Below are 24473 nucleotides of genomic sequence, written 5' to 3'. Positions count from 1 at the left end.
AGTTTGCTTGTGTCAATTTTTGTTCAAAGACGATATCTCTGTCTTCACGTAATCTTAGCAGTGCTCTGATATAAAGTAGGCTATAATTTAGAAATTGTTTTAAGATAGGCGATTGAAATGTTGACTAAAAATGGTGGAAACAAGTACGCTATTAGGGATCATGCATAGGCTATCGATCCGTTCAACTCTACAGTTCATAGTGCTGCGCTCTGTTATCAGCGTTCGTAAATTGTACATGAATTTTTTTGAGAAGTGGGTCGGCATTACTAGTATTTGTGTGTTTTGGAGTTGTTTATAAACAAACTTATGTTGTTTGTAATGACGTAAAGTGTCAATCATTAGGTGGTGAGACATGGGGAACAATAAACTGTGTCGTTTATGTGCTCAGGAAAGGGATAGTTTCGTTAGAATTTACGAAGAAGAGGGGCAAAAATTGAACCTAGCGACAAAGATCATTCAATGTCTGCAGATCTGGGTAAGGTAGTAAGTAATACCTAGGTTTGGAGGTACAGAATTACTGTCTAGTGGGTTTGGTGTATGAACCGATTGCATATAAGTCTCAAATTAATTCACTCCAAACTGACTCCCTTTAATTAGGGTGTTTTTAAAATATAACCTCCATTACTAAAAGAATAAGAGTTGGAAAAGGAATGTCAGTCTAAACCATGTAATTACTTTCAAATAATTTAGTACATTTTCGTTGTTGAATGCTACTGATTTCCAAGTCAGTGTCCGTTTCAGTCGTCACTAGCCTCATTCCTTCTATTAATTTTCATATAACTAAAATATGTGTTGTCAAAAATTTAGCTTTATTGAATAGCAGGTTGTACATGTCAGGTGCATGTTTGATTTTTGAGAGTGGTGTTTGAATTGAAATTTTGTGTTCAGAAATGCATTTTTTATAATAGTTTAATTTTGAATATAAATAAGATGTTGCTATTGGCATAATGCAGTTCATATAGCATAAATCATATTCAGATTGATTTTAGTCTCTTGTATAAACTTATTTTATATCACAGTGAGGTTCATAATGTTAAGTTTCTTAAATTCATAAATAACAAATTAAATTTAGTTGATTGATATGAGTAAGTCCCATATTATTTCTGCACAGCATACCCTGCAAAACATCATGTCACTCACCTATTGATAACGGATGTCTTCCAGTTGTATCCAGAAGACCCCCTGCCAAAGACTGTGTGTATTGATTGCTGTGCCAAATTGAACCAGTATTTTGACTTCTTCGAAACAAGTTCTCGTGCACAGTTATCACTCCAAATCTTATTCGACCCAAAGTTGGTGGCTTCCAGCAAGAAAGAGCTGAAGAAGGAGCCTGAACTTGAACCAGAGCCTGAACGTCATCCTAAACTAGAACTATTTGAACTACCAAATTGTCTGCCCAAGTCAAAAGAAGAAGAAGAAGAAGATGATGATGATGACAATGATAGTGATGATGACGATGACAATGACGATGATGACAGCAATAACATGGACATTGACCCACCTCCAGAATGTACTGTAGCTGATGCGGTATGTTGACCATTTTAAGATAATACATACTTTCCCATTTGATGTGCTGATAGCAGAATATGTTCACTTGTCCCCCTTGTATTAATCATGTTATTTTTTTCACAGTAATAGGAAGCGTACTGAAGACTTAATATGATGAGAATTTAAAAAGCTTGATCTGTATTGTAAAATTTTCGTTATATGATTGGCAACACTGCTGAGATCTGCTCAGGGTCATGCTGCTAGTGTGGTTCAGTTGTACATTTGTGCCAAGTCAGTGTGGCACAAAGATGGTTGTTACACTAGAGATTTTTGTCAAGGACAAGGAAGATTAATGCCCAGTCTTGCAGCAACTTCTGCATTAGTTACCCTACAGTTTCCAAGAATCATTGCTTGAACTTGCGCTTTGTTTTGTTAATTTGTTGATGTGGATGGGTGTTCTTAACCTGTCTGCATGAGTAACACTGGTTTGGCTTCTTGTAAACATTTTGATCTATTCATAGATACTTCATTATGGGAAACGGTTCTGTCCATTCTTGGCAGCCAGTTGTCCATGGATCTCTGCCATTCTCATTCCTCCAGATACCAAAAAACACTATTACATGTTGCATGTCCTTGGTGCTTGAAGCAGAAAGGGAAATTTTTCAGTGTCCATGTGCAATGACAGCTTGGCACAGAGTATAAATGGTAGTAAGCAAAAGATTGCAAAAGCAAAACCATGTCAGTGCTTCACCTATGGTAAATTTGTACCTGCCCAGAAATTTAACTTTTTATTTAGTGCATGTGCATCTGTATACGTCTCTTAAAGACAGGTGAAGTCATCAGCACAGATTTCACAGATGGCTTCATAACTTTAGGCTTATAAATATAAATATAAAAATAAAATACCCAATTATACCAAATGAAAAAGCCTTCCATAATGGCATATGTCCAGTAGACATCAAAAATATGAGTAATAGAAACAAGTGATGAAGTATACTGATCAGTCACAAAGATATTTTAATTTAGTATGGAAATTACCAGCATAGAGGATGAGGATGAGTAAAATACTGAGAAAAATGAAGACAGTAATGTAAAATGTAAACTAAAAATTAATTTATACTAATTTTTATAAACAATATGAAATGATCTTAAATAATTGGGGACTTTTCTTCTCTCTCAACTACTTACTTTTACAAAAGTGTGAAAACGACACATGTAAGAAAAAAATTTGTCATTTAAACTATTAACGGATAAAGAAACCACTGTAACATAATTTAAACATATCAGTCCTAACTGGAGCAAGATAAACATTGTTCCTCAATTTTCTAACTCTCTGAAACATTATAAACATTTTTTTTTGTAATTTGCCAAAAATTTGTTTTTGTGATGTTCCCTTTTCATTTTCACACATTCATTTATAATCCAGAACAAGGATGTTTGTTCCATTGATGACATAATTAAGTCCTCAAATATCAGTTGTGTTTTTCTCTCAATTGCATTGTTTTGACAGAGGAATATTTTAAAGCTTGGCCTTTTTAGACTCCCAGTATTTGTAAAGCAATACAGGATGAGTCAGGAGTATGTTTACAAACTTCGTGTGGATGTTCCAGGATCAAAAATAAGAAAAAATGTTCCTATGAACATGGGGTCGCAAATGTTTCAAAAATGAAACATTTTCGACCCCATGTTCATAGGAACATTTTTTTCTTATTTTTGATCCTGAAACATGCACGCGAAGTTTGTAAACATACTTTTGACTCACCTGTATATGTGGCTGGAAAAGTTTTCTCCTCTGCTTATCTGAATGGGTGCCTTTTTCACTTTTAAAAAAAATAAGAATTAAATTCAAGAGATATTCAAGTGCAGTATCCTGTGAGACTAAATATTGAATTGCTGTGATAATCTTCAAAGTTTTGTGATGAAATTATCAACTGCCATCTTTGAAAAAAATTGTATTTTGTTGTCACAACACTGACATTTTGATTCACTGTAATTCTTATGCTGTCCCACTAGTGTGTGGTGATGTCATGTGATAAGACAAATTTTCACAGTTCTTTTTTTAATTGACACAGATTCAAGAAGATCTGAATACACATCTAATTATACATATTTGATGAGAATTGGAATTAAAAGTTCTCTATTCATTGATATATTTTGTGATTCATTCTTGATGTTATAATTTTTACAGCAAACACTTTCTCAATTTCAATTTTTTTTAAAAAAATTCCATATACATTATTTTGTTGTATGTTGCAGGATGAATCAAATGATGGAGATGCCGAGCCACCAGAATTTTTAGAGTGTGTGTTATCTGACAAAGAAGCAAACATCACTCCTCAGAGTAAGTTATTTTGTTACTAACAACAGAATTAGTGTCAGAAGCACCTAATTCAACACAGCATGTAGTTTCCTTTCCTATTGTCATAACTCTTGTTCTGTATTTGTACTGAAAAAGTTAATAATGATTTAGACAGTTTTTCTCTTTGTTGTTACATATGAATGTCAGTATAATTCATTTAATTGCTTCAAGCTGTAGTGACCAACATAAAAAAGCTGAAAGAGTGCATGCATGCACAGAGAGGAGATAGGAAATATAAATAGTTGCATATGCGTGTTTATATCTGTGTATGTACATATACATACGAAAAGGAAATAGGAAATAATCTGTGATGGTATTCATTTGACTGTACTGGCACTAGATTGTGTTCAGCTGCATTAGGATAAATATTCAGGTCTTTTAAAAGAAGTAACAGTTATAAAACATACATCTAATAGGAGAGCTTTGAATCTGATATCTTAGGTGCTGTGTTTGCTAGTGCTGTAAGAATACTTCTTTGTAGACCACTGCGGCAAGCGGAAACTAGATTAATTTTGTATGTGTAAGTACACTCTTATATGTGCTTGTATGTGTGTGTATACACCTATTACTATTCCAAAAACTTTCCTCTCACATATTTTTAGAATTACATTGTAAATGCAGAGCAAGATACAGCCAGCTTGTGGTAAGATGCTTGTATGCATCAAGGGAAAATCCCTGCATTTGTTTGCATCGTGGATTTATGTAAACTAAGGAAGAATTCAGGTTATCATATTACCTGACAAAGATTTTAATACAGAGCAGGCAGTTTTCACAGCATGGTGTAACTGAGGTTTTCTGTATGAAATTTGAGGTTTTTATGGAAGTAAAAATGTAGTTTGTTCATGTTACGAAAACAATAGCAAAGTCTTGGATTAGGCAGGCTTTGGTGTTGTCAGTGTTGAACCTGCAGCTTCTGCTAACAGGGAGTTAGTTAGTGTTATATGTTGCTGCAAGATTATATATGTTACAACTGAGAAGACCTCAGTATAAAGGTTTTCTGTATTTGTGATTATTTAAAGTCAGAAACAGATTTTACTCTCTGATGTGGCATACAGAAAAATAAATAATTAGTGGGAAATGTGTAGCACTATGTTTAGAACAGTTCATTTAAAATAAGAAAACCAGAATGTTAATGAGTGATAATGATTACAATGTGAAAATATATATTATGTTTTTGTACATATTATTAATAAAAATAAAGAAGTGAATGTACATCATATAGAATGTTTTTCTTCTTGTCAGCCAGTTTCTCACTTGCCACAGATGAGTAGACAACTAATATATTCAGTCTATAGTTTTAATTTAAATATTTTATAAGAAATTGAAAGGATGTGTTTCACCTCTAATGAAATCAATATCAAGTCAATCTTCTCATAAATACATCATTTTAATATAAATGGTACACCAAGACATTTTCCAGGAAGAAGAGACAGTGATAAAAGAAATAAAGTTTGGTGAAATACATAATGGGAATACAACTCTCATGCTGGTATCCTTGGTTTACAAATAATATATTCAACAGTGTGTTACAGTTATTATTCACATAAAATTTCCCATAATTCAATCATGGTTGAATTGCTTTCAGAAACTGACATTTCTGCTTCATCTCGTCGGAAGCGGCGTATTCCTGTCAAACGAACATTGGCTGTGAAGGAACGTACAATACTCAAAGAGCGCCCACCTCCAAAAGAGCGCCAACCCCCGAAAGAGCGGCCTCCTCCGAAAGAACGTCCAACCGCACAAGAACGACCACCTCCAAAAGAACGAGTGCAAATTAAAGACACTACCCAACGCAAAGAACGTGTTCTAAAAGTAAAAAGTGAAAAGAAAGAAAAACACAAAGAGAAGGAAGAAGAAAAGGAAAAAGTGAAAGAAACAGAAAAAAAAGTGGAGGATAAGACAGAAGAGGAAAGGGAAAAAGCTGTTGAAACAATGATTAAATCTGAACGAAAGCGTCCAGGTAGGAAGAAAAAGGAACGAGAACCCAAACCTATGATTATTAAACCCCCCCGTCCTAAAGCTGTCCTTGAGGGATACCCTTGGCAGTGTACTGACTGCACCGTTGTGTTATCAACATTACAAGAACTCAGGACTCATCATCAAATGGAACATAACCAGCTTCCTAATTTTAAATGTATTCAGTGTGCTAAAGTGTACACACGATATAGAAGTTTTGCAAGACATGTAAAACTGCATCGCAACCCCAAGAAATTCAGGTAAGAGACAAACTTAACTTTAAGTTAAGTATATTTATGTAAGTACTCTAAATGACACTAGAAGTGCTTGAGGAAAGGGGAAATTAAATTTTGCTGTTATGTATTGTTTTTTGACTTTGAGACGAAATAGATTCTGTCATATATTTTATGCATTATAATGATATAAGGTATAGATTGATTGATTGATTCTTAAGTTGTTTAATGACACTTTTTCAACTGCAATGATATTTTGCTGTCCTGTTAAAATGGTGTATGTTAAATGAATACTTTATTTTGAAGTTACTCTGTAATCTACTAACACCTACAGAAGCTGTTCTGTATGTTAATCTGTTTCTATAACATAAAGTCTGTGTGTGGGCACTGTGTTGCCTAGCACCCAAGTAGTTGAAAAAAAGCTTTGCTTTGGGAGTTTCAAATAATTTTAGTAGCATTCTGAAAATTTCTTGCCGATTGGCATCTATGTGAAAGCAGAAACAAGAAATTATTTGTAATTATCTTGATTATTATTTTGGCAGAGGAACATTGCCATTATTAGTTGTGCTTTCTGAAGTTTTTAGACACATTGTTTAAGTTATCAAAAGTAAAACAGTCATTTGCCACGAGGTCTCTGATGCAGCAACATTCTGAAAGAAAATTTCCTGCTAGTGGTCAAATGTACAGAAACTAAAGTGTCACAAACACCAGAAATCTGATGTAGGTATGGGGCCATTATCACTGTTTTTAATTCTCTATTATATTTGTTGTGATACATAGATTGAAAATGTATAATGCAAAATATGATAATGTGATTGGATTTATGGCTAACTTTGTATAGAATAGAATGAGATGTGATGATCAGGAAAGGTGGGAGGTGAAGTACTTGAAAGTTCCATTCTGGCCTCTTTATTACTGAAGAAAACCAAGGGCAATTTCTTTACCTTTTTATGTTTTACGTTGATCATGATTCTGAGTATCTCCAGAGTTCATGATCTGATCAGTACAAAATATAGAAGTCATTATAAAAATTGAGTAAGTTTTAGATACTATCAGTTAAAGTGCTTTATAATTTAGAGCTTATTTAATTCTGTTGTGAGTGTTTTCAAATTTGATGTATCTAATAATGAATATATAAGTATGCAGGGCAGTCACTGGTACATTTTACATTTTAATTGATTTTTATATTATTTTTTTTAATTTCACTTCAAAGCTGATCCGGTGGTCATGTTTCATTTTTGTGTGGTGTATTTTAGTATATCTTATGGTGAAGCATATAATTTCACCCAGGGAATTAATGGTGGCATTGAGTCACTACTGCACTGATAATTTATATTTAGTTTTTATTGCTATGTTAATAAGTCAACAGTCACTGTCATCTTATAATTTGGTATAAGTAAGAAAGTTTGTAATTCTGTCTTCAAACTTTCTCCATGTTTAGAAATTTAAGTATGGATTATATGAATTAGGTAAAGAAATAATATTAGAATTCATTGATTGGGTGTTACTTATATAGGAAATTGAAAATCATTTTCTGTGAAGACGGAAGATCCATATTTCATGTAGGCCATGTAGCCTGACTGATGTGATGTTCACTTTCCCACATATCAACATTAAAAAATTAGAAATAATGTGTTCAGAAACTTTATAACTTACACATAAATTTTTGTTATAATACAAGTAAATGTAATTGTTGTGAAGTTATTCTTAGTACAGTACATTGTCTCCTCAGTATTTTACCACTTTTCACTTCTGTGTACATTGTTTCATTACTCACCATGTAATTTTTGTACTCAGTACAGTGACTTCTTACTTGTGTGCAAATAATTTTTACAGTTTCAGTTGGCATAGGCACATTCTGTATTAAAATTCTAGCGTCACAAACAAAAGGAAATAGTTATAAATCAATATTTATTTTCAGTATCATGTTGGGCCGGGGTATTGTGACTGACTATGGACTGGATGACTGGGGTTTGATCCCCGATGGGTGCAGAGGAGTTTTCCTCTAGCCTGTGCGTCCATACTGGCTCTGGGGCCCACCCAGCCTCCTATCCAGTGGGTACCGGGGTCCTTTCCTGGGGGTAAAGTATGACCAGGGCATGACACTGACCACTCACTCCCATCTAGTGTAGAGGTTAAGAATGAATAGGAGCTATATGTTTCTCCCTCCAAGCACCTACATGGCGTATAGTGGAACAGCTGTACTTTTTTACTTTTATCATATTTCTTCAGCCCCATTTTTACTTGTTGGCTCTTTGCTCTGAGGCTGTTATATAGTCAACTTCAAAACATGTGGTTCAGTTTTAGGAAGTGGCATGTATATTGATGAAAAATGTGTGCAATAATTACTGACCAAATAGAAATAAATAATTGTCTTATTTCAAACATTAATGGTTTGAAAAATGTAGATGTACTCTAAATATGCAGAAACAACATAAAATTAATTGTTTGTATAAAACCTGAATATTTCAGTACTTTATGTACAGGCAAATTAATCACTTTGTAGTAACTTCGTTTTTAATTATAGTTTTAGCTTTGCAGATTTGGTAATTACAGTATATTTTTTGATACTGTGCACTCTGCACTGGTTGAAAGTAATTTAATACTCTAGCCATATTCTAGCACTGGCATTTAAAGCATTGTGTTCCAAGTTTAATGTGTGGAGTAGTAAAGGACAATATTATTCATTGTGAAGGTTGTGTACAATGAGGAAATTTGAAAATTAATTTCATTTTTATATAGAAAACTTTGAATTTCATAGAATTTATTATAATATGCAATGAGTGAATTCAGTTGTTTTTGTTTTTTTTGTATTCAGTTGAAATGTTCATTATTGGATTTTTCTTTTGAAAGTGATATATAATATGGTTACAAATTGAAGTGAATAAGGAATGAAGAATTTTTTAAACCTGTAGAATTTTTTTTAATTCATAATTGGTTTTGTTTGTATTTTACTGTGTTAAAATAAGGATAATTACTGTAGTAGAGCATTCATATCAACTGTGTTAGCCCATTTAACATGGTTAACACAAATACTCTACCCCTGAATGTTTGTAAATTGTATGTGTTACATATGTTCTATGTAAATAAATTAATTATGTTGTAGGATCTATAGTTTTGCACATTTGTTACATGGCATTTTATGTATGAAATATATTTACATGACTATAGGATGACTCTGTCAGATGACTCCATACAATTAGAAACATTTAAATTTGATGAAGAAATTTGTTAGAAAGAATAGTTTTATTATGTAATTTCTACTGAAACTTTTACTTACAGAAACTTGATAAATATGGCAGTTTAGGCCTGGAAATATCCCGGGCATATTCAGCCAGACATCTTAATATTTCTCACTGGTGAGTAAAATGTGCTCTAAATTGTACATTTAACAAGTTTTAAAATTACTTTATGCTTGCTTCTAGAATCTTTGGCAGTCTCACAAAATTTATAGAAAATTTTAGTCTCTGATTGTCTTTTAGTAATTGGAGTCACAAAAGTAAAATAAGCAATAGTAAATACATTGGCCAACTCTACCATATTTATTATTTATTTCAAGCCACAATTAGAGTTATGAAACCAAAATAAATTATGCTAAATGCATTGCACAGACTTCTTGTCTCATTCATTTAAAGCCAAAGAAAAGTTGTAGATACCATTTATTCTGTTTATAATAGCTGCTGGCAGGTATTATTTGAGACTACTCTCATTCTTAATCCATTCATGATAGTAAGTGTATTTGTGCTTTGGTCATGATAATTAGTGCACAAAGCACATGTGTTTGCTTAAAGTGAGCTCTATTAAGTGATGTAGCGAAACTATATGTTTAACTAACTTGTCTAATCTGCTGGCGACATAACTTTTGTCTTAGAATATTGATTTAAATTAAATTGTTTTAAGGCATGAATGTCTTGGGTTTAGCATAGCAATGTCAAATGTGTGGTTATTGTCATGACAAGAAAATACAAAATTTAGTGTACATTACTGAATCATTTAAGTGGATAAATGAATGTGCTATTAAGAGTTGGGCACTATAATATCAAAATACAATGTTTTTTTACCAAGTCACTGATGTTAAGTGAGTCTGGGAACAGAATTTCATCCATTCATTGGTATGGGTGGTGTACAACTAGGTTTAAGTCCAGGTGCAAATGTAAGCAGGCTACAGTTTTATTTCTGTGTGGGAACAGTGCCTTTCTACAATGTAGTGACAAAGAAAAACACATTGTTCCTGATATTGAACAGTCTGTTCATAAAAATTGTGCTGATCTTATGGTGTATTTTGGCTTTATATGGGTTTGGTGCAGAAACCTATTGACATGTTGAACAGTTTCTGGAGCACAGGTTTTAGTACTGGAACTTCATACTTTATTATCTTTATGTGTGGGCAAGAATAGTAAAGTGGTAGTGTGTCATACAAGACAGAAATAACTGTCAGTGTATTGCTGCTATTCACATTATTTCCTCTTCTGATTTTTTCAAAGTTTCCTCTGCCCCTCACAAATGTTCTTTTAATTTCCCCACGTTCATTTAGGTGCAACATGTTTTGCATAAAGTAGCAGCCTAGCATACAGATAAAGGGTGATTGAGAATAGATTGCTGAGGAGAATATGTGAATCTCGGAGAGATGATGTAACAGGAAGATCAAGTAAATTATATAATATGGAACTTAATAATTTGTATTGCTGATCATATATTATTACTGTTATCAAATTAAGGAGGATAATATGAGTGAGACATGTAGCATGCATATGCATATAGGAAATATTTACAGAATTTCAGTCAAAACACCTGCAGGGAAGAGAGCAGGTGTAGATGGAAGAACAATATGAATGTGGACTTTAAAGAGTTAGGATGTGATAATGTTCTGGATTCATCTGACTTGAGATAGGGTCTCGTGACTGGTTATTTTTGATGTGGTAATGAATCTTCTGGTTTTATGAAAGGTGTGGAATTTATTTACCATCTGAACAACCATCATCTTTTAAGAAAGGATTATGGGCCCATTAGTTTGTTGTATAGCATACAAAATTATTTTTTGTTTGTTTACTCTTAGTGTTCACCTCTGTATTCCTGAAGCAGGACTGTGGTTACCCTCTCTGACTGTAAGATTGTATTTGTGTTATGATAATATTCATTGTAATTATGATACACTTTATGAAGGTACATTTTTTGTCCTATTGCTTTCTGGTCATTGTGTATACATGTTTTTTATGAATCAGACTGCAGGTTTTACTCTGAAGTGACATGTCACTAAATTACATTTGGAAGGTTTGTGGTTTGATTCTCAGTTTGAAGCTCAGCTTCTTTTTGTAACCTGGATATTAAGTTGACCATTGTTGATGTATTTGATACACAGGATGGGTCAGGATGTTGATTTGCTGTTTTCAGTTGGTGGTTGTTCATTACACTGACAGATTTGTTCTTTTTTATTATGATCTTAGTGGCAGTAATTGGGATCAAACACAGAACATTTTGAAAACTAAGCTAGTAAGCTAACTGCTAGACCACTAGAATATCCCAGGAATAGTTGTTATTATAACTCTACTTATGTTACATGTTGTGGTTACTTCCATCTCTTAACTAGAGCTATAGTAACAATCTTGTGCCATAGCAGTGGTAAAGTGGTTAACATACTAGCCTAATATCCAAATGGTCAGGTCATATACCACAGCTGGAGTGGTTGGTGACCAGCTTCTTGCCATGGTGGCTTGGGTCTGTGGCCAGGTCAGTCCAATGTTATTTGTGATGGACAGGGTGGCACTGGGACATGTTTTTCTCTAAGTTCTTTAATTTTTTCTGCCACTGTCATTCCAATGTTGCTCCATATGTATCCATGCATCATCTGGGGAACAGATAATGGGCTTATTAGCAACCACATTTTTATTGGGACATTGTCTTGCCCCACTGCAACAATACCAGTAACAACAATCCAAATAGTTCTCGGTTTAATTCCATCCATTTCCATTAATAGAAAAATAAAGAAAGTGGTAATTAATCTGTATAATGACAAACTGGTCATATGAAGACAAGAATAGAGTCAACTCCCAAAATGTTATGTATATCAAATGTACCTCAGACAGTGGACAATGCCATACATGTTATTAATCACAAAACTTTAGAGAATCCCTTTTCATGGTATCTGCAGCAGTTATCTTGATAGGAACTTTTGGATGATGACCATTTATTTCTGTCCCTGTATCTCATTTTATACTAAATAACCTCCAACTTGCACTATGTAACCTGGATCAAATCTTGGTTCTTCAGTTATCCTGATTGTGGGTTTTGTTGTTCCCACCAGTGAGGTACTGGTGAAGCACCCTAAAATATGACATGTTTGCCCCAGTATCCTTTCAGAATACATCCATAACAACTGGCATATTGTGCTGTGTAATTAATGCAGTTGATATGGTGTCATTAAATAAATAAAGAAACAAAAAACCATTGATTTTAGCAATTTAGTAACTGGTACTGTGTGACACATGCCTGTGACTGTACAAGTTACAGGCACAACAGTGGAAGTGCAACTGAATGTTACTAATCCTCTCCATTATTTATTTTTAAATTCTGGAGTACTGTGGCAAAGAAAGTTGATGTATAATGTTGGTGAATGCACTGCTATGTTGGTTTTCATAATACGCAAACTTACCATAACCATATGAATATGTGTGTATTGTTTAAATGGGCTTTCTTCCTATTATATACAGTGCTTTTGTGGCAGTATGCACCAACATGTAGTACTAGCACCTTTACTTCAAAATGTAAGAAAGATCATCAAAATACTGTATAATTGTTGGACATTATCTCAAAGTGCTACCACAATTTTTCTACTAAAAAGTACTGCTTATAACATTTAAATGTTAGTCAAAGTGTCATGTGTTTGTATAAGTATTATTTTTATTTATATGTTTAGATGTTTTAATGTAATCAAGTTTAATCTAAGACTGTTTTTGCTGCACTATTTATTTCCTTATTTTATACTGCAAAATAGTGATAAGCGATGTTAGTCATGTATTCACAGATAACTTTAAAAGAACATTTATTTAATTTTGTTAGAAGTACATTGTTTAACATGAACAAGGCTTTCTCGAGAGAATCTGATGATGAAACAGTGGAACAGAATTATAAACCGGTGTGGTGCACTTTAACATGTGTCTCCACGTGTTAAAGTTGACTCATGCACACATTTGAACAACGGTTACATTTGTTCCTACTCTTTTATCCAAGTTTAGTTTTTAACTGACATTGTTATCAAGTAAAATATTTTGTAATTTAAAATTTTAATTAAAGTGATTACCATTTCAGGTGTGAAGAATGTGGGAAATGTTTTTCCCAAAAGACAGTTCTGCAGTCTCACAGTACTGTTCACACTGATGCTCGCCCTCATGTATGCCCACAATGTGGGAAAGCATTCAAACAATTTAGTTCACTTTACCTACACAGCAAGTGTCACCTTCCTGACCAAGTGAAGCCCAAGTTCCCCTGCGACATTTGCCATAAGGAGTGAGTAATGAAAAATACTTCTGTTGTGTGTATATTAGCCAGCACATACCTGATGAATTAATATATGAATGCATCATTTCATCATTGGATATATGAACACATATTTTAATCTGTTTTTTTTATGTTAAACTTGATACACACACATTGTTCTGTAGTGTGAGCCATTATGCAGTGTGCCAATCACTGTGAACACATTTGATGCTATATAGTTTGAGCTACTGAGAAGGCATTATTCAATACACTATAAATAAGTAAATGCTATGAACACGTGTACACAAAGCACAGACTTTCTTCTAGCTGTGATGATATCGGTATCGGTTACAACAGCCCCTATGGTATATTTTTCATATTGTGTGTGTTATTAATGTTAAATAAAATCAGTCTCAGAATTTTATGATCCAGCTTTGTGTTCTTAGTTTCATTTTGTTTTCAGTAGGCGTCTGTCATAGTTATTTTACAGATATTAAAATACAAGTTGTGCTCTCATATAACATTGCATTATAAGAACCTTACTGGTTAAGATAGGAGAGGATGAAAGGCTGTGAAAATTGATTGTATCTTGATTGAATTGGCATGTAATGCAATATAAGGCTAACACTACATGTAATAGCCTAACAAATCAGAGTTGTAAAATATCATGAACTTTTATGGTGCCTACAGGATGCAAGTGGTTAACAGAATGTGCTGTATGTTCCTTATTTCCATGCAAAATATGGACAGGAAATTTTGCTGTTTCTTACACATTTCATAGGTTAGTAACTCTCATCTTAAGTCATAAGGAAAACAATATTGTAATTCTGGCATTAATTTGTTCACAGCTTTGCTACAAAACATACGTTAGAGACTCATCGGAAGATACACACAGGAGAACGGAACTTTATTTGTGATGTGTGTGGAAAGAGTTTTATTGCGAAAGGTAGTCTTGACTATCATATCCTTACACATTCTGGGGAAAAACCCCATCACTGTCCAGTTTGTGGTAAGGGGTGAGTAAACTCTCTTAAAATATTTATGTTTCAGTTTTTTTTAACTGGGAAGTGCTTCAGTTTTATGAATTTTACTGTTGGACTGCTTTAAACTTTTATTTATATGTTGAGAGAGCAAGAAGTCATATAAATGTCTTCCCAGAAGTTGGAGCTGTTAGGAAACAATTTTTTTTTATTAATTCTGTTTCAGGTTCAAGACAGCCCGATTACTTGGCAAACATGCAACACTTCATACAGGAATTAAACCACATCAGTGTGATGTATGTGGGAAACAGTTCCGAGAACGTGGTGCTCTCAGAGAGCACAATCGTATTCATACTGGTGCCATGCCATACACTTGTGAGTTTTGTGGCAAGAACTTTAGGTTCAAGGGTATCCTTACAGTAAGTATTTTGCACTCTATAGTGTAAAACTAAAACTTTTAAATCTGTGCCTAAATTGTACACTTATCAACTGGAAGGAATGTAGGGTGTTTGTTATTATCTGATCGATCAATTAATGTTTTTATTTAATAACTATGTTGCTTTCGAGTAAGAGTCTTCTGGATAAAACATAATAGGAAATCATCAACCACTAATAAGTTTAAAAGGACTCTGTGTTTAATAAACAGGTTAAACAAAGGGTTGTTGTGTAAGAACATGTGGTGGAACATCTGTCCATTGCAACTGTTACATCAGGCATGCGTAGCTGAATGTGTATTTCTTGGATATTTGCTGAATTACAAACATTGCATACATTTAACTCTGTTGAGAATGATTTGTAAATACTGAGATTTTTTTGACATTTAAAAATAATGTTTTAATTGATTACATAATTAAATATACCTTGTAGAATATGGCATTATTTTTCAGTGATATAATATTTAAGAAACTTCTATTATAAAAATCTATGGAAATAGTAACTATTTTTAACACTTTTAAAGCCTAGTGGTAACTGTATGTTCTATCCACTAATAATCAATAATCCTGCATTATGCCCACGTAGTGTATATAGGGTTTTACTATGATTCTCAGCATAAACATTGGTTATGTCGTTGAACAGCATTAACCATTTGGTCTTTGTAATGGAGAAGTGTTATGTTTGTTTGAGGTATGTACTGAATGTTTAAATGCTATTTAGATGAGTTTTAGCTTTGAAGGTTTAACATTAGCATTAGCTGATGATCCAAGCAAACTTTACAGTGTATCATACTTTATTTGTGATATAGGAGGTGTAAGTCTGAAGGGAACTGTGAAATCTGTATGGACTTTTTTTCTGGAAAAGTATTTAATAGTGGAGGCATGAAATTTGGCATCTAGCAGTGATATAACGGTGAAGATAAATCAGTAATGATATAGATTCAATTAGACAGTTTGTTTCTTGTGTTACCATGTTTAACTCCTGAATAACTTGAATGAATTAACTGGGATTTCATGAATATGGATTTGTGTTAATATGAAATGAAGCTACACTTTCACTGTCATGTTCATAATGAGGGAAACATACCTATTACTAATTACTTTTATCTTTTCTGTATTAGGTTCACCGTAGACAGCACACTGGTGAACGTCCCTATAGCTGTGCTGAATGTCGAAGAGAATTTACAAATTGGGCCAACTACAATAAGCATATGAAACGGCGCCATCGGAATGACAATGACCCTAATAATATAAACACTGTTAGGAGCTCAAATCGCTCATACCAGGTATGGGGCGTTGTTAGCATTTAGTGATATATTGTAATGCAGTGCTTGCTTTCTGTTCTTGCACACTTTTGTGGAAGGGCAGGAAGTAAATACTGCCACTTCATTACATTATTATAAAATATGCACAATCTTACAGAAAATTGTATAGTATTTTGAGTAGGCGAATGTTTATTAACTTCTCAAGAAGGACTGTTTTTCATGTACTTAGTTCAGTTAGTTACCCATAACTTTTCATGAGGACACATTGTGTCAGACGAATTCTTTGTAAGATATTATCAAAATGTGACAAGGTATTTCTGAGAAATGTGAAAGAAGTTCCACTCTTCATATGAGCTGTTATCTTTTCATTTCTTTCCATTGTAATGTGTAGATTTAAGTCCATTAACATGTTCTAATGCAAAATTTTCAGCTGATATTATAATGTATTTCTAATGCAGGGAAATAACATAGGAGCTGGTACAGGGATTGCAGTTGTTAATTCAAGCAAGATGGGTTCAACAACTCCGACTTCAAGTTCAGTCTCTGCAGGCTCACTTGTTGGCAATGTGTACAACCTGAGTAATCACAGTGTAGGCGAGAACAGCAACAGCAGTACAATCAGTAATATGACAACACAAAACACAATTCCTGTGTACAACCAGAACCATGGAAACATAAGTTCAGCTGTTGCCAAAATGGCAGCTGTGAACATCTATAACACACATATCAATAACAGCAGTGGAAAGATGGGGAACATGTTTCATAGTGGAAGTCATACAGGGGCTAAGATGGCATCAATCAGCAATGTTTTCCATACAGGACATCAACAGGATAGCCAAGACTCAGTGGATAGAACCACACAGCCTACTAACCCATTAATGGGTTCGTATCATGTGCCATCGTATGTGCCAGGAGGGTTGCCCATGGGAAGCATGGGGTATTATATCCCACCTATTCACCATGCAGATCCAAATATGGATATGCTACATAACAGAATGACAAACAATCAGTAGCGTTTTAAGTGATTATGGAGACTGGCAGCACAGACTGTAGTATATTTTAAAGGAGAATAGTCCTAACAGCTAGCAAGTAATATAATAACTACAGTGTGTGTGTACATATATATACACACACACACAATAGTTATTATATTTAAATATATGTGCACAATGTTAGTTTTATATTTTCTGTCATCAAAATGGTGATCTTGCTCTCTTTGGCAGCATATTTGTGTATAAATGCTAGATCAACACCTATTTTATTTTTGCAGAGTTTGATTCTGTCACTAGAGGCCCCAGTAAAATTACTTGGTATGCACCAGTGGTGATCAAATTGCACTACATTCCTCAGTCTTTGTGAAGCTTTATTCCATCACATATGGTGCTGAAAGTAGTTGCGCCTGGTGTCTGTGCACTGCTGGATGTGACGCTCCTTATATTTTTGGAGATCTGGTTGTCTCAGAAGACCTGCCAGAAACAAGGTTGCTAGAATTAATCCTGCCATATTTTCTTCTGTGTGACCTACTAGAAGGAAATTCTACATGAACAACCCTCACACCGTTAATGACTTGAAAGAAAACATTTGCCAGGAGATTGAATTTATTCCTGTGGACATGTCACAGCAAGTATTCACCAGTTTGTAGTATCATGTTCAGAGTTCAAAGCTTGAAGTGATATGAGTGTACAGCTGACATCATAATTGCAGTCATTTGTGATTTCCTTGATTACCACTGGTGCATAAATAGTGGTATTGGTGAATGTTTGAGGTCTGTAGCAAAGGAATTGCCGTTTGTTTTTATTATGTTTCTTATAAAGAATTTTTACGAGTTGAAGATTGCTGTCTTCAGACTCATCGCCGTGAAAACCTCAAATCCTACAATTTTGACAAATTATTGTTGAAGAGTGTAGATTAAAACTGATCGTAATGGTTTGAAACATCTGCTCACAAAAAGATCAAGTCTGTTAAAATGGAGTTCTGAGAGGCCATACAAAACTGTACAAGATACAGCAGTCCTTTGACTGAGGCATAGCCTCATATTCTTTTAATTTTCTTATTTATAGTGTATTTATCGACGCTTTCTCAGTAACTCAGACTATATAGCGTCAAATGAGAGGATGGCTGTGAATAATGAACTGGAAAGGATGTGGAAGGAAGCAGTCATGGCCTACTTTAAGGTACTATACTGGCATTTGCCTGGAGGGACTGACGAAAACCACAAAAAAACAGATAGTAGCTACCTGTGCATGTATGGAGGCAAATGAATGGTGTGTCTCTTAATCTTCTTGTTATAATGTACAAAGATTAACATTGTAGGAACAGCTGATGTCCTCATCTCTTCATTGAAACGTGTGTTTCAGCATTTTAATTCAAACTGCCTACTCAGGCATGTAAAGGGCAGCTGTATGAAATATTCCTTAGTCTTATTCTTTAGTCATAAAATGAGAAAGTTTGCTCTACGGTCTTAAGATACAGACTGTTTTATTCAGATACTGCACTAAAAAACTCTTCTTTGTTTCTGTTTTCTGCCCCATTTCCATTTTGCCCCTACCCCCCACTTGCCTCCAAATGTAGCAGGCTACTGTGAGTTGCAATGAATCTGCCAGCACCACTGAAATCATATAGGAATTCTGATACAAGTTAAGGAATTTGTTTTCCTTTCTTATTTTAGCCATTGTTGGTGTTGGCATTTTGTAAAATGTTGTAAAGGCAGAAATTCAGTACTTGATTTTGTGGTAGTCTGAGTTTTAGTGTTGCTGTGCCATTTCTGTGGTGGCACTGAATTTCTTGACAGATTTGAGATAATTCTGAGTATTCTAAACTGTCTATAGCTGAATGTTTCCATGTTTATAAGAATTATTGTTTGGTGTCTACCACAGGATGGAGCATACTGCCTACTTGTGACATTTTATTTCAAGCTTATTTTTACTATGTTAGATTCAGTCTTTGCATACCACAGTGAGCCGGGTAGCTCAGTGAGTATAGTGGCTGACTACAGACTGGACGGCCAAGGTTTGATCCCCAATAGGGGCAGAGGATTTTTCCTCTAGCCTCTGTGTCCAGACCGGCTCTGGGGCCACCCAGCCTCCTATGCAATGGGCACCAGGGTCCTTTCCCAGGGGTAAAGTGTGGCTGGGGCATGACACCAACTACTCACCCCTATCTACAGCCGAGTTTAAGAATGAGTAGGAGCTCCACCCCCACCCCCCTCACTCAAGCACCTACATGGCATATAGTGGGACAGCTTTACTTTTACTTTTTACTTTACACACCAGAACACTCATGGTATTACACATAATTTACAGCTGATGCATTGTTAAATTTGTGCTACTTTCTTCCTGAATTTCTTAGTTCTGAGTGCTTTAATTTATTGCCCACCTATGTACCATCTGTGGATAGGTATAATTTATCCTGAAAGACAGCAGCTGCTATTTTAGCAAATTTGATTTGATTTTATCGATTTGCAAGTAGCCAGATATATTGTTGAAGGAATTAATAAAAATGTTTCTTGAAATATGTACTGATCCTCTCCTTTATTGCTGTTAAACTAAATAATTCACTCACAATATTAAATAACCTGTTTCTTTCTACTTTCAACTGTGGTAAATTAGTTTTTGATTTAAAGTAAATGATATAAGCTAAAGTGACCATATTGTCTCTCTCTGCGTGCATGTTTCTAGATGTGTGCTAGTAAAGGCATTTTTTTTAGTCAAAGTTATGACTAGAAACATAAATTTAAAATCACTGTGTTATACACCTCAGTGCTGAATTTTCTGATGGCATCCTGTGATTCTGTCTTCTCAGTTCCCATTTTATTGTTTATCTCCCTCTAAATTTTCTGCTTTATCTGTTGTGTTCTGTTGCATATGATTGTAGATTTACACACCTTAAAGATACATATTTATATATACTGACGGATGTATGTTAGATATTGTGTCTCAGTGCAGCATACATATCCTCCACTACAATTTTATTTGGGATAGAAACCTATCGCTCATTGGTTCTTTCAGTCTTCCATCTCATTTTGTATCACTACCTAGTCATTTCAAGTTCCCCCCCCCCCCCCCCCCCCCCCAATACTTCACTTGTTGTTTAATGACAGAAACTGAGTATGAGTGATATTAGTAATTTATGGTTATTAACATGAATGTTACATTATTTTAATTAAAACATACCTCATAACAACTTTGGTTTTCACATATTCTTGCTAGCTGTTGCTTAGCTTTCCTCCATTTGTTTCAACTATTAGATAATATAAAACAGCTACAATAAATATAGTGAAAGTGTAATTGTGTTTGAAAATGTGGATACATCCAAGTTTTCCAGTAATGATTTACAGTGAAATGTAAACATTGATAAATCAAGGTTTGTGCCATTTTACATATTGAAAACTGAAGCTAGGGCTTCCCCTGTCACTGTTATCTGTATACAAGAACTCATTACTCTGTGGATAAGTTTTTATCAACTTGCAGGAGTAAAATATTACTAGGAAAGGAAGTGCCTGGCTCAAGAGAGTCTGGAATTTGTAATGAAAGGAAAAGTGTTTACATGAAGATGGGAAATGTAGCAAGATTTGTGTGGGTGAAAAAATACATTTTATATTAATCATCACATATTTCTCTGGCCATGTCAAGCTGATACTGCCAAGTGTGTGAACCTCTACATAAATATTAATAACAGGAGTGTTGGAAACAAATTCAGCTTAAACACGATTTTCTGTGATCACACATCCCTTAGAAAGCTGTGGTAAATTGCTCTCTTTATGATGTGAGTATATAAGTTATGAACATGCATGAATAGTGTTGTATGTGAGAAGGATAAATGAGGTTTCAATATATGTTATTAAAGAATGCATCTTTAATTTTCTCATATGTGTGAAACTGAGTATAATTCAAGAAAATTGGAGTAATTTGGCAGTATGGAGGTGTACAAAGCATATTTCTTTTATGTAATATTGTGTGCCATGTTCTGAACTGAGGCTATTCATATGAATGGGAAAGTTTATAAGGCATTGTCTTTTATATTTGAAAGTAAGTAAATCAGGAAGCATTTTTTGGAAAATATGTTTTAGACTTATAAACAGATTGTTCCGAATGGAAGCAGATATTCACCTTTGTGGATCATTTCTAGATAAAATAATATTTTATGCAACATTCATAGCAATTAAGTTCACTGCTGTTATTCATGTGCCAACCATGTGACTTTCTGATCATAACTGAAACTTTATCATACTTCACTGTTCTCTGAACACTGTATCACATACTAATCAGAACAGAAATGTAAACTAGTGATTTTATGATTATCAAATTATATCTTTTGTACATTATTTGAGTTCTTTATAGCTACCTAGGTATTCATATATTGTACCACTGCTTTTTAGTACAAATAAAATATAGTAATGTTCTGTGATGGCAAATTTTATGGAATAATGAGCGAAGCAAACTTTTTTATTATCATAATGAATGTTATCAAGATGTCATCGTACCTTAATTGTTTTATTACCTATTTATGTTTAGATATTGCCCTTGCGTGGTACTTTTAAATTGCTGTTAATATTTTGAGGTGGTTTCATGAGGTTATAGATCTCTTCTTTTTAAAATTCCCACCCTTTCTTCATATTACATGATAATGGCCTGTGTTACAGTTTAAATTTGACAAGAAATCACCTTCACTTTTCATTTTGGACCTGAAATTATGTCAGGTAGCTGTTGTGTTTGTATGGGTAAAATTAATAGAGTCAAAACATCTTTTGAGATTAAAGTGATTGCTTCTGCTGATAAAAGTTTAAACAGAGCAACAAGGTTCATGTTTGACATCCTGAAAATATATATGGCATTAAAAAAAGCAGAGCTCTACTTATAAACACCAACACATTCAATTCATCAATATAAAGTCCAAAATTCAGAAAACCTGAAGTTAAAAGACATGTTCTTGTCTTCATATGTGAGCTCTGTAACACAGGATCTATATTCCTGATGGAACAAGCTGTTCATGACATGTTTGTGTTATGCTTTGCCTTTTTTTTATGAAAACCTTTGTTATATAATTATTTTGTAAACATTTAATATCATGCCATATCATTATGTCTTTTAGACATAATTCTGCAAATAGGTTGCACATGTATACATTTTATGAGAAGAAATGTCTTTTTTACATAATTTTGTTAAACTCCTTTTAATTGGACCTGCCAATTCCTGCAACTGTTTATTGTCTTTGCATTAATCATATGAAATAGTGGGCCATCCATCAAGCCATAGTATGGTGTTATTCTGCATTGCATTTTAAAACTGAAAATTTTGAGTTAACAAGAAGTGCAATCTATACATTAGAATATATGTATAAAGACAATACAAAATTTTAATAAATTCTGCCATGATTTGTTGGGTTGATTTGGAGAGAAATTCTTAAAGTTTGCCTTAATGGTTTGAATAAAGACACATTGAATATCATATGAGATTTATGGTTTCCATGGCAGTGAAAATGTGGATTGTGGGCTTCTGCATTATGATGCTGTGCAGTGTTGAAGGTGGTTACCTATGTTTCAAAGGAGCATACCATCTACATATATTTTTCCTTTTTTTTCTTGCATGTTGAATTAATCTGTCCAATGGCTAAATTGTATCTAAAGTCAAGTGTCTATACAGACAACAGCATATGTATCAAGAATGTTAATACAAGCTAATTTTTAATAAGAATAAAAATAATTGTTATTCTTACTAAAGAAATTAGTAAGCTTACACAATTATTGTATAAGCTTTAAACATGTATATTTTAATAAATAAATTAAGATATCTTAGAAGACATAGATGTCATGAAAAGCAATTAAAAACACTATTTAATCACCACTGTGACAAGGCACATATATGGTACTTGCCAGGTCCAGGTCATGACATCCTCATTATTATTACATATCATTAGTGACTAGTTGTATGGAAATACTATTTGAAAACCAGCTGAAATAAATAACTTCAGATCACATGTTCAGAACTGAAAAACAAGATTATAAAGATTGAAACTTGTAGATTTTTAGACTTTGTCAGTGAAGTTCTGGAAATGGATGTATAAAATTAGGCAAAACATTAAATTATGTCTGCTGGGCCATTTCAGGTTAACTCTTTCGCTGCATAGTTCATAAAACTGTGAGGCATGCTAGCAGCCAGTTCTGCGGAACTTGGATTATTGTAAGTTCAAACTTCGCAGTTTTGCAAATCTCACATGCACCATGTAGAAACATACCTCTGTTAAATGTAATTGTTCCTGTAAGATGCCATAGGATTTAGTTTTGTTTCTCAGGTTGCACCAACTTAGGTAGCATTTTCATGTTAATTAGTGACTACCACTTCTTTTAAACAAACAGATTATAGAAGACATTAGCAAACTCTATTTCCCAATTATAACTCTTTGGGTGTATGTAAGGATGGTAAGTAGTAAAAAAAAATTACAAAGATTTTCAGATTTATTTGTATAGACACGGCATTTTGTACCAGCAAAAATACAGCGAAAGAGTTAATAAAATGTGTAATACTGAGAACTTAAAGACTTGTTAAGCACATCACAAAGTGGAAATGAATGATTCTAGTAATATTCATATAATTGTAATGAAATCATTCTTCAAGTAACTAAGAAAATTTGATGTGCAATTTAATACAGGCCAGTATTAGCCCTTTTACACCACCAAAGCAGGTTTATTAACATAGTACACAGTAATTATTTAGAAGACATTTGGACTACTGTGTATTCCAACATTTGATCAGTAGATGTGACAGTCTTTGATTTGTAGCAACAGAACAGGGTTTTATAAGAAATTGCTAACTATGCCACAATATATGAGAAACAGTATTGGAAAAGCTAGAAGGAAATTCATGACTGCTAAAGAGTTAAAATACTCATCATATTCTTACATATCTGTGATTAATAATTAGTTATTTATGGAAAAACAGTATCTGAGTCTTTCAGTTTGTCACATTCTATACTCATTTTATAATTTTTTTCAAACTCAAGAGCATTTCTACTTTGGCTGGAATCCAAATGTGTACAGTAGTTGGGACAAAATTGTGTGTTCCACATCCATTAGATAAGAAAAAGTGAATCATTGGAGTGGGAGGGGGTAGCAGGTAAGAAGGCATACACTGTCCAGAATATAAACATTATTTCCCAGCAGCAACACTTTCTAGCTTTCTGTCTCAGGTAATGTTTTTGGCTAACAAAATATATATGTGTTTTCCTTCTATCCACAAATTAGTGATAGGTGAAGCATGTAATTTGGTCCTGAGTACTGTTCTATGTAA

General features: G+C 33.8%; 1 protein-coding gene across 2 annotated transcripts; it reads left to right on the top strand.

Moving 5' to 3' along the window:
• The first annotated feature begins 193 nt into the window (after nucleotides 1–193).
• Nucleotides 194–22910, top strand: LOC110836900 (uncharacterized). Of its 2 annotated transcripts, none has more exons than XM_022078616.2 (9): nucleotides 194–475; nucleotides 1112–1527; nucleotides 3745–3829; nucleotides 5433–6063; nucleotides 13342–13539; nucleotides 14358–14525; nucleotides 14716–14908; nucleotides 16045–16209; nucleotides 16647–22910. In XM_022078616.2, the coding sequence occupies exons 1-9, from the start codon at nucleotides 460–462 to the stop codon at nucleotides 17199–17201; spliced, it is 2427 nt and encodes an 808-aa protein (XP_021934308.2). In that variant the 5' UTR covers nucleotides 194–459; the 3' UTR covers nucleotides 17202–22910. The 2 variants fall into 2 exon arrangements, with proteins under 2 accessions (XP_021934308.2, XP_021934307.2); XM_022078615.2 differs by having other exon boundaries at nucleotides 195–475; nucleotides 1165–1527.
• Nucleotides 22911–24473: the final 1563 nt, after the last annotated feature.

The sequence above is a fragment of the Zootermopsis nevadensis genome, unplaced genomic scaffold (genome assembly GCF_977971745.1).
Source record: "Zootermopsis nevadensis isolate Lab colony 2312 unplaced genomic scaffold, Znev_1.0 Znev_ptg000013l, whole genome shotgun sequence".
Taxonomy (NCBI): Eukaryota; Metazoa; Arthropoda; class Insecta; order Blattodea; family Termopsidae; genus Zootermopsis; species Zootermopsis nevadensis.
The sequence above is the reverse complement of the archived record's forward strand: the minus strand, read 5'-3'. Positions and strand labels throughout refer to the sequence as shown.

Excerpts from the sequence above, each read along its gene's own strand:
- LOC110836900 (XM_022078615.2), top strand. The coding sequence starts at position 353 with ATGGGGAACAATAAACTGTGTCGTTTATGTGCTCAGGAAAGGGATAGT. Across the intron at positions 476-1,164 it reads TTCAATGTCTGCAGATCTGG|TTGTATCCAGAAGACCCCCT; the intron begins GTAAGGTAGTAA and ends GATGTCTTCCAG. Across the intron at positions 14,526-14,715 it reads TGTCCAGTTTGTGGTAAGGG|GTTCAAGACAGCCCGATTAC; the intron begins GTGAGTAAACTC and ends ATTCTGTTTCAG.